This window comes from Anguilla anguilla, chromosome 19, assembly GCF_013347855.1.
Source record: "Anguilla anguilla isolate fAngAng1 chromosome 19, fAngAng1.pri, whole genome shotgun sequence".
NCBI classification, from domain to species: Eukaryota; Metazoa; Chordata; class Actinopteri; order Anguilliformes; family Anguillidae; genus Anguilla; species Anguilla anguilla.
Window position 1 is genome coordinate 6,492,654 of NC_049219.1, and position 11,217 is coordinate 6,503,870.

General features: G+C 45.1%; 2 protein-coding genes across 3 annotated transcripts; both read right to left on the minus strand.

Annotated features, from left to right (window-relative positions):
- Positions 1-2,793: 2,793 nt before the first annotated feature.
- On the minus strand, positions 2,794-7,377 carry LOC118218676 (ubiquitin-conjugating enzyme E2 N). Its single transcript, XM_035401255.1, has 4 exons — positions 7,228-7,377; positions 4,300-4,546; positions 3,698-3,838; positions 2,794-2,947 (listed from the first exon to the last, which is right to left on the minus strand). The coding sequence occupies exons 1-4, from the start codon at positions 7,255-7,257 to the stop codon at positions 2,901-2,903; spliced, it is 465 nt and encodes a 154-aa protein (XP_035257146.1). The 5' UTR covers positions 7,258-7,377; the 3' UTR covers positions 2,794-2,900.
- Positions 7,378-8,374: 997 nt separating this feature from the next.
- Positions 8,375-10,468, minus strand: mrpl42 (mitochondrial ribosomal protein L42). Of its 2 annotated transcripts, none has more exons than XM_035401256.1 (5): positions 10,314-10,468; positions 10,081-10,144; positions 9,752-9,836; positions 9,050-9,213; positions 8,375-8,560 (listed from the first exon to the last, which is right to left on the minus strand). In XM_035401256.1, exons 1-5 carry the CDS (start codon positions 10,390-10,392, stop codon positions 8,515-8,517), a joined length of 438 nt encoding a protein of 145 aa, XP_035257147.1. In that variant the 5' UTR covers positions 10,393-10,468; the 3' UTR covers positions 8,375-8,514. The 2 variants fall into 2 exon arrangements, with proteins under 2 accessions (XP_035257147.1, XP_035257148.1); XM_035401257.1 differs by having other exon boundaries at positions 10,081-10,141; positions 10,314-10,456.
- Between the last annotated feature and the right edge of the window lie 749 nt (positions 10,469-11,217).

The window sequence follows — 11,217 nt, forward strand, 5'->3', positions numbered from 1 at the left end:
TTCAAATCTCTGCAGTATAATTTGGTTTCGTTTATTCGTCATTATAACTTTCCAAATTATACGCTTGTAGCGCACATGTTTGATTAGCATCGTACAGCTCGAGTAGAGTAATGGAATATATATTAATAAGGTTAATGCCTGTTGCAGATTTAATAAATTAGTACACTGTATGATGACTGATTATTATAATAATTTGTTTGGCAGTATGTCAAAACCATGTTTCAAAAGGAATCAGGTGAAGGTACAATGGATTATATTGTGCATTCAATATTACATTACCCATTCAATTGAGAAAGCAATAGTGTTGGACACTGGGGTTAAGTCTGTCTCTGGTGGCTAGGTAACATTTCCATGTTGTTCGATCCGGTGGCATAAACAGAACCCTTCAGTCTGAGCATTCCATTCCTGCCTAACACGCTCACCACCACAGTGGCTTTAACGTGTGAAGTGTCTTCACTTCGGTCTTCATCATTACAACAAGCTTCCGTATCCATCTTACGTGTAAACTGAGTCTCTTATGACGTGAGCGGGACTCGGATTTCTCCTTTTGGAAAGATAGTGGAAGTTAACCGAAGTTAACCGTTTTGAGAGTTCCTGTTCCTGTCCATGCTGTAGGGTCGCGACTGGGTTCAGCGCATGAACACGTGAAACGCAATCTCGGTGAGAAATCTAATCTCAGCTGGAATAACGTTTCAGAGTCGGAGCAGACTGGGTGCGCCCAGCCCTCCCGAACAGCTGGTTTGATGGTGCATAAAACAGCAGTAAGACAGCAAACGCATTGTGGCTTTGATTTTCAGGATGTTCTTTGAGTTTCCACAGTTCATTTTATTTCTCAAGCAAAACTGGAAAAACATCAAAACATTTATGCCGTTTTATTTAGTGTTGCGCTGTTGTCGTAACACTAAACACAATCCCGTGTATCATCACAACAGTAATACTGACGTTATTTCACACAGAAGTTTTGAGCTGGAAACAATAAACGTATTGGACCTCATTTACAAAACTTTTCTTAAATTCTTACTTTTGTTCTTAAAAATGTTCCTGCAAAAAACCAATATGGGATTCATGACACGTGCAGACTTTTTTTTTGTGTGCGTATCCCAGGTATATGAGATGATGCGTGCTGATTTATTTGTAAATTTTATGCTCAGTCCTGTTCGTGTGATTTGCATAAGGAAACGGAACATGTCATGAACAAATAAGATAAGAAAAAAACGATGCATGTTTTGTGAATGAGGCCCATTGTTTCAATTGTCAGTTACTGAAGCAGCTGCAAGTTACTGTGGCCAGGTTAAATCTGGAAAATGAATGTTATACATGTACTGCCAGGCATGTATTCTACCACATGTACACACGCGCACACACACACACACACACACACACGTGCACAAACACGCACACAGCCCTAGGTAGGCTCCTGGGGCGACCACAGCGTCTCTCTCTTGGTTCTTCTTGCCACATAAGTTGATGAATATTCATAAAGTTTATGAATACCTCCGGAGCCGTCCAGTAAAACAAGACAACTTTACTCGACAGGTACGCGAGAAGCCGAGACCCGGCCCCTCCCACCCGGCAGGACTCCACAGCCCAGCTCAGCCCCCAGGCCCCCCGGCGAGAAAGGTAACCCGCTCACACGAAGCCTCCTCGGCCTCAGCGAGCCGCTAGCGGCTAGCGCCCCGCTCTAGCAGCGGCGGGAGCAGAGCACAAAAAAATCGCACCGCGCTTCTGGAGTCGCGTTAATTCGCCTGTCAGTCGGGCGTCCCGAAAGCCATTGAGACCTAGCAAGACACGGACGACCATTTACTTATTATAATCAACAGATTTTGTTTTTTATTTATTTACAGAAAAGAACAAATAATGTAGGGTGGACTGTTTTCACAATTTTCGCTGGAGTAGGAAACCATTTTTTTTTTTTTCGCTCTCTCTCTCTCTCTCCCCCGTTTTCAATATAAAGAATGAATTTACAATCAGTTCATTTGCTGCGGCTGGTTGACCTTAGAGCTGAGAAGGAGGCCGTCTCTGATCCCTCTCCGAATAAAATGGGAAGGGCCCCTCCCAGAGCCTGGTGCCCCCCCCCCCCACCATCCCATTAACATGGCAGCAGCAACAAAACACGTCCAAAGAAAATACTAAGACCACATAGAATAACAAAAATATTTTACTAAAACAAAAGATTTACAGATTTTGTTTTCCCCCTGGATTTCCCAGACTAGCCAGGGAAAAGTAAAAGCCTATGTCAGACGAGGTTGTGTGGGCAGGGGGTGGGGCTTGGGTTGGGGGGGAGGAGTCGGCGACCACACAAATGAGGATGATGGCGGCTGGCTTACCTGCCGGTTTAGCCACGTCCCCCCTTTACCGTTTACCTCCGAGTCGGATGTTTCCATTTCCATTTCACTTCGGGAGGACCAATGAACCGCTTTGTAACGAACCAATAGCGTCGAAGGAAGAAAAAAAACATTAAAAGGAAAAGGTAAAAAAAAAAAAAAAAATTGGGACCTAACCCCCTCCCCTCCCCCACTTTCCACAGATAGCCCAGCTGCCCCCCCCCCCAACCTCCACAGTGGGACAGACTAATGCCAGTTAAATGCTAACACCCCCCCCCCCCCCCCCCCCCCCAAAAAACCCACAATGTCAAACAGACGGCCTCCCGCCCTGGCGCCACGACAACGAAGCGGGACGAAACACAGATTGGCTGACGTGCATTTAAAATCACCAAATGGCCAGCGGTTTTGTTTTGTTTTTTTTGTTTGTTTGTTTTTCTCCCGTTTTAATATACGCTTTTGCTCGTTTGCATTTTTTTATTATTTTTCTTCCCCCCCCCCCCCCCCCTTAAGACTGTGTCCTTTGAGCGGAAACGAAGGCAGGCAGTCTCGGCGGAACTGGAGGGGCTCCCCTCGGCTTCACACTTCGATGTTGTTCCCCGCGTACAGCCGGGTCCACGTGCGGGCTGGAACACACAAGGGCGACGATGGCGTCGAGTCACACGCGCAGGGCGAAGCACGTTTTAGCACGTTTTAGCACGTTTTAGCACGTCTTTTGAGCAACAACAGGCTTCAAACTCCCGGCAAAGGGCCAAAAACTAAGCTGGAACTCTGGGGGGCAGTAGTGACCTTTAAACCAATTGCTGCTTTAATTTTCTTTCATCAACAGCGAAAGCTATTAAATACCTGAATAATTAGCAACAACCAACAGGCCGGTGGTTCTCAAACTCGGCTCTGGGGGACCACTGCGTGTGCTGGTTTTCAATCCAACCTCAACTGCAATCCCTGAATTTTAACAAGCTGTTCATTTCTCATACTGAGGTGCTTTTCATGTTTCAGAGCTGAGGTCCCCAGTCTGACCCAGAAAGGGCCAGTGTGGGTGCACACACCTGATGCTACTAATCAAGGTGCTTAGCAACCGGATTAGTAGAATCAGGTGTGTGGAATGAAAACTAGCACACACAGTGTTCCCCCAGGACAGTTTGAGAACCACTGAAATAGGCACTAACTATTTCTTCTCCAATAGACTATTTAGGCTGCTGTTATTATTATTAATTTATACAGCAGCTGGAACTCATTACTGAAGGTTTCCAACCGGAACCATCATACATATAAACTGACACATGTGCATGAATGAATCTCCTCAAGTGCACTCCCTCTTACTATTCTTCTCACCTAAACACACGCACGCACGCACATACACCTCCAGGGCTCACCTGTCTCTATGGCTTGGGCCTCGTTGCTCTTCCACTGCTCCGCGACGTCATTGGCCAGCGGATCGTCGGGGTTGGGAGCGCTTAGTAACGCCTGGATAGACAGCAGCACTGTGCGGATCTGCAGGGCCGGGGACCACTTGTCTGCAAGGCAGACCGACAGAGCGCAGAAAGAAGGGGAGGGAGAAAGGGACATCTGAGGACCAAATCTGCTTCAGCAGTCTGAAGCCAGGACAGTTCAGAAGCAGAAGCAGCAGCCAGGACCGTTCAGAAGCAGCACGTTTTTTAAAAGGCTCATATTTATCCAAGTGAAATTAACCCCGTAAGGCGCAAGATTAAAAACACGTGATCAGAATGTTCTTAACTGAACATTCCGATGCTGATGTAACAATTGGAGTTCTAGAATACCCACTTGGAATTTTTTGAAAGAACATTCCAAAAAAACCTGCTCTCCAAACCAATAAAAGCCCGCTAACGTTCCCGACCGGCTGCGGCTTCATCGACGTACGCTCAGGGCGACCGCGGCGACGCGACCGCGTCAGAGCAAATTCGAAAGCGACCGCGAGCGCTCTCCGGACACATCGACCGACCGGGAACGGCCTTACCTTTCAAAATGTCTAGACATATCCTCCCCAGCTTGTCTACGTTGGGGTGGTATATTTTGGTCATGAAGCGCACTTTGGGGGCCGCCATGGGGTACTCCTCCGGGAGAAAGAGTTCGAGTTTGAAGGTCCCGCCCTCGAACGGCGAGTCCTGCGGCCCGGCGATCACCACGTGGAAGTAGCGGGCGTTGCTCTCGTCCGGCTCCGCCTTTATCCCGGGAACGGGCTCCGCCAACAGGCGCTGCGTCTCCTAAACACACACACACGCACACACACACACACAGGTCATTTTACAGGCCCATAATTTTTTTGGGTGAGCGTGCATGTGTGAGTGATTGAGTCTGTGAGGGAGAGTGTGTTTGCATGTGATAGAGAGTGTGCATGTGAGTGCAAGTGTACGTGTGTCTGTGTGTGCATGAGTGCGTGTGCATATGAGTGCGAGTGTGCGTATGTCTGCACGTGTCAATGAGAGTGCAAGTGTATGTGCGTCTGTGTGTGCATGAGTGCGTGTGAGTGAGTGTGCATATGAGTGCGAGTGTGTGTGTGTGCGTGCGTGCGAGTGAGACAGTGTGTTTGTATGTGAGAGAGAGGGAGTGTGTGTGTGTGTGTACGTCAGAGATAGGCACAGGTAATTGGACTGAACCACTCGTTTTCTTTATTTTCATTTGAATAAAACGCAGCCGTTTAAAACGATCATCCCGTCATTTCAGAAACTGCGAACTCCCAGCGACAACTGTCGACACAGCAGACACGCCTGCTGCACTAACACCAGTTCTCTAAAAGGAGCTAGCAAAGGGCCTATTAAAGATGAGGTTTCGCTAAATAGCCAGCTGCACATAGAGCTGGTTTAGCTGCTGTTGCCAACCAGTCATTCAATAAAGCCTGTACAATTACAAGCACCGGTGTTCCCCTGGGTGTTTTCATACTGGCCGACAAAATATTTATTTTCCACACAAGCGAAGTTAACGCCAACGGTAGCACCAGGAATAATTTGTATAGGATGCTCGTTGGCATGTAAATCAAATCAGTTTAAGGATACAATGCATAGATATTTGGATACAAATATCTTTCAGGTAACTGAAGTGAACATTCGCAGCCGTTTCATAATTATTCGTTTTCATACACTCCTACTGGGGCATAGGTGACCACGGGATTTAACCTGCTTTAGTGTATTGGTCACCGCGTTTTTACCTGGTCAAAACAGGTGGTCAGACAGATTTTCCTGAGCGGTACAGATGCGTTTCACTCAGCAGTTTTTTTTGTCACTGCGCAGCACAACTCGACGGAAATACCATAACTATTTTCTTTAAAATAATCAGGTATGGTATAACGCAAGATAAGAGTGTGCGGAACCACAGAGAGAAAGCCAAATATGATTGGCTCTGTGCGTTGACGTTCTCAGAGCCAGTAGAACTGCGTAAAATGGATATGCTTTACGCCTGAGTGTCAATTACAGTTACACGCAGCACCTGGAGAAATATCACACCGGGTGAGAATTAATAGATAAAACACAATGTAACCGATACGCTCAAAATGATGTATTTTCACCATCGGTACGTTTTTTGTGCGAGACTACGTCAGTGCATGGTCACCGTCAGTCACCGCACTCGTGTTGATTGACAGGTTGTCTTATAATTTTGAAGTGTCATTATGAAAAAGAGGCATACAATAAAAAAAAGCCATTCTGAAATATGTCATTGTGCAATCAAAATGAAATTAAATAGGGCCACGTTGTTGTGGTCAGTCACAAGGTGGAGATTACTTACTTCGAAGTAAAATTAAGTATTTATTTGTACATTTATTTAAGTACAGATGTATTTATATATACAATATTGGAACGTTAAACGTTAGTCTTCCATACACGCCTCCTTCCAAGATCGAGGCATTAAAACAAGAAAGAATGCCACAATCTGCAACGATCACCAAAGAGCCACCCGGCTGCTCCCCAGTTAAATTAGTCGTTTAAAAAATAAAAACTCAAAACACTTGCCTTATTATTTTTATAACTAATAAATACATCTAAACGAGCAAGGTCTTGGGTGATATGTAAGTTGATATGCGGGGAGCGAGTTGGCCAAAGTGAAAGATTCAATATGCGTACGATGCTATTTTGCTAGGTAGGCTAGCCACCCTTTGCTACAAGTTCACATTTCTGCAAACGTGCACAACGCCCCCGTTTCTGTGGGCGTCCGGAATCAGCTGGTTAGTTGTCACTGTTGTGAGAAGTTAGCTAGATTGCCATCCAACCGAAACGCAGACTAAAATCGCACTAGCTAGCCAAGTTTGCACCTTGCACCGCTAGCTTGCTAATGTTAATGCCCATTCATTTCTCATGGCCTGCAGCGCAGAGAGCCGCCCATGAACACGAGGCCTTCTGGAATATACCTTCATGCATGCCCTTACTTGATCGCAGCCTGACAGACAAGAACAAGCGAATGACATCGATAGATTAGGCAGCTCTAAATTTACTGTAATAAGCGACTTCTGCAAACGCATCGGACACTTTTAAAGACGGAAAGCAAGATCACCGCCCATCTAGAAAAAGGGTCACGTTCACAACTCCCCGCCTGGCTGAACAACCGCGTATATGTATCGCGCTAGCTACGCGGCCAAAAGCATAACTGGTGACCGTATATTCCCTCTCAATCAACGCAAGGTCCATGTATTCCAGGGTGATAAAATTAAAAGGGACAAGGGACACTCCGCCATTTTTACGACTGAATATAGCGCTAGCCAGTTAGCTATGTTTTACCCCAGCATTATAAGGTTTTAGACCGATTGAGTAACGGAAGTAAGCCACCAAAAATGCTCCTATCGTCTCACCAAAGTTACCTCCCCTTACGTGTGCCTGCTTCTGTGTTTAAGCAGTTTTTTCAATACTCAGTCAGCCATAGCTGCCTGTGCATACTGGATACAACCATGTATATTTACCTTGACGATCCTACGGGGTAGTCCTGACATCTTGTCTTAATGCGGTAGCGGTTTTCGCTGCGACTCTATCAGTGCTTCTTCATTCGTTTGCACTGACAGCGCATGCGTGGCCCTCTTCCGGTTGCGTCAACATCATAGATTGTGGAGACGAACCAGATCATTCGCAGCAGCTCTGTTTTGGACATTGATTGTTCTGTCTCTGCCTTATAAACATGACAATTGCGCGTTTAATTTGAAAATTAATAGATATTATGATTATGTATAAACAGTTCATAAGCACCGCCCAATCCCTAGATGACAGAAACATAAGTTCACTATCTGGTTACTACAGAACCTATCAACACTCATGAAGTAAGAGAGGGGAGAGATAATTTATAGCAAATCACAGGTCATAACTGTACTAGTAAACATGGATGACGTTGTTTACATTTCAAGAATATTAAGTAAAATATCTCTAAAAGTATTACAATCTATAAAGTGAGATCCCTAGGCCTTTTAACATACAATTAGCACATAACTGCAGTGTGGGCATTTATAGCTCAATTAAATAACTAATCAATGATACTAATTATATAGGGGACTCATTTTCCAGCTTGCTTCAGAAGTAGCCTACCAAAGACTGATTATGGCTACATCATTTACACAATGCCACCTAAGGTAAATTCAACAATTCAATTGAAAATCAACATTTCTTTAATTATCTTATTAGGCAAAGCAAACGTGTATCGCCGTGGTTTATTTAAATGTTGTATGAATGTACCAGTGTCATTATTTTTTAGCAAGTAATAATTATTCAAGTTACAACAAACGCAAGAGATCTCCGAGACGTTCTTTCAGTTGTACTGAAACTACAATGCTGAGCTGGAGCTGATCATCTATCCTGAAGGGTATGGACAGTGTGGTTATCTTTGCTGGAATTTGCTGATTTGATATCTGGCTGGATCGCGTTTCTCACGATAATGTCACACATAAATACTACAGGTTTCTTGGGAGAAAAAAAGAACATGGTTGGGTATTGGGTAAACTTGCCATGCACTACGGATGTTTGATGTGGTCTCGCCGATACGCTTCACCGTTGCATCGTGAAACACGAATAACATACGATTTCAGTTCCACTCAGCTATAAAAGGTACTTAACGCAGCTTTATACAGGACTTTTAAGGATTCATTCATTTATTTAGCAAACAAAATTCACAAACGGTGGACAGACGGTCTTTCAGAACAGACAGAGTTACGTGGCGGCGGCCTGAACGGGCGTCAGTAACCGGGGGGCAGCGACGCAGCCAATCACCGGTCTTTGGGCGGGTTGCGATTCCTGCGTCGGGTGTGATACCTGGGCAACGAGAAGAGGGGTTTTAAGCGCAGAAGGAATGGAATCCAGATCCCGCTCCATACGTAGCCTTGTAGCCTTTAGCCTAGAACTTTAAGCATTACATTACATTACAGGCATTTAGCAGAGCAACTTAGACAACATTTACATATCATTTTTTTTAATTTTTTTTTTTTACATTGTATCAATTTATACAGCTGGATATATACTGAAGAAATGCAGGTTAAGTACCTTGCTCAAGCGTACAATGGCAATGGCCTGCCCAGGAATCGAACCTATGACCATTCGGTCACAAGCCCAGTTCCTTGCCCACTGTGCTACACTGCCGCCCGCAGTAGTAAACAGTAGCAGAAGCCCCTATGGGGCATTATACATTTAGGTGTACTTTCGCAGCAGAGCCCTGCAGTACACTCCCCACTGTTACAGTGAACAGAGACGGTCGGAGACAGTGGATGCAGGCTTTCCACCAATCGGAGAGGGGGAGAAACTCACTGGCCAACCGGGTACCAGCGGTGCTTTGTGGTGTAGAACATCTTGCTGAGCTCCTCGATGGTGGGCGCCTGCTTGTCCTGCAGGACCTCCCTGCTGAGGCGGGATTTGAGCACCTGGTCGTGCGTCTCTGCGGGGTTGGTCAGCGGGTCCGGGCGCGGCAGGGGCTGCGTCGCACACAAAAAGGACAGCGTTCACAAAGCTGTCCGTCAGCTGCTCGCGGCTTCCCGTCCGAGCTTCTCTGTGACTGGAGACTGCCTTCAGGGCTCACAAGCATGGCAAGCTCATTCCACCTTGATTCAGCAGCAACGTTGTTCTCTTAAACACTACCAACAGTGGACATTTTGAGTAGCTTCAGGGTTCAGTTATGTGAAAGGGATCGAACATGGGTAGCCATTAGAAGCGATGTAAACCATTAGGACAATACAAATGTTCTACTACATATTCTGCCGTGATTTTCTACCAGCGGTCAGCGCATGTGCATCTTTGAGGCAAAGCTACCAAACCCCCCATGCGATTTGGATCCAAGTCCGACATCTGTAGTCCTAGAATGCACTTGTCACCAGCTTTAGATGTGAACAAAACGTGAAACAAATATCAGGCAAATAAATAGCTCTCCTTTAATGAGTCAGTCTAAAAATGTATTTCAACGTGTAGTCCTTAGAAAGTGTTTGGCTGAAGAAGAGCCCCCAGTCTTCCTCTCACCTGGGTGAGTTCATACGGCACGTCCGCGGGCGGATGGTAGCACACGACTGTTTTCCCATCTGTCGTCAGGCCGATTTCCACTTTGCTGTGAAAGACAGGGACACTTCCCATTTCACTGTGTAATCAACCTGCCGCCTTAAAAGACGTTTCTCCCATAACCTCGAAACAGCTTAGCACTCTGAAGGAGCCAAGAAAATAAACAAAAATACTTAACAGTACACGGTTATCTGGAAAACATGCAGAATGCAAAATGACAGACGTGCACTTTTAGGCAGCACACATGTAAGCGTAAAGTTATCTCACTCGGTTTGCTCTCCGGGCACACCTACCAGTTCAGATCATCTGCAGGTCCAGTTAATGTGGATTTATGATGGGTGGACACGACGGTAACTGCTGAGGAACACAAGTGGTTTTGATACGCGTAAACGTCATTCCGAAATTCTGCTGTCAAATCTACGCGACTAATAGGATTGAGTTTGCGTGCACTAGCTGGCGGGTTTGCTGCAACTCAGTTACTTTCTCTGTCTCCGGAACATCAGCTCAACAAAGTATCTTTACTTACCTTTAAACTGCCTCTGCGCGACAAAACTAGAAATTCGTGAAAATATACATGTTAGTTTTGTTGCTTGACCTACAGCCATGCTTCACAAGCAAAAACACTCTCCTCTCTAGCGACCGCCCCTTTGTGTCACAGCAATTGCGTTCCGTGTGAGAAACGGGTCCTCGTAACAACTGATCCGGGACGTTTTCGCTCAGCCGCTCAGTTATTTGGTCAGATTTACAAAATTAATGAGAAAAACGGCTTTCAGACGAACAAAAAATAATAATAATTTGATACTGCATATTTAAAAATATTATGGCTCTGAATAATGATGACATAACTGTTAATAATGCTGAAATGTCAGACTGTGCATTCCCTCATCACATGCAGTCCAATAACTTGAGTCTAGTAGGTGACAAACATGCACCTAAATTGGCTTGCAGAACCCATTTTATCACCAAAACATAGAAACACCAGACGAACACGCACATTATCTGCTCTTAACATGCTAATGTGTTCACGTTAATTTGACGCTTGTGCCGACTCCATCTTTGTCTTTGCATGTGCTCGCTAGACGTGTGAAACCAAAGTTACGTGACTACAGAGAAGGTGTTACTACTCAGTGAAAGGGCAGAATGAACAAGAGTGCATGTGATGTTCCTTACTTTTATGAATGGCCACTAGTTGTATTCAAAACAGCACATCCATAAAGCACATCTCTGAGGACACGCCTCTTATTCATGATAATCATTTGCTTTCAGTTACCAGTAGTGATTGTGACATCAGCATTAAAATGTTCAGTCAAGAACATTCTAATCACATTTTACATTACATTACATTACATTTACTTGTCCGACGCTTTTATCCAAAGCGACGTACAAAAAGTGCATTTCATGGTCGTAGACAACTGCTGAACACAGGTTCA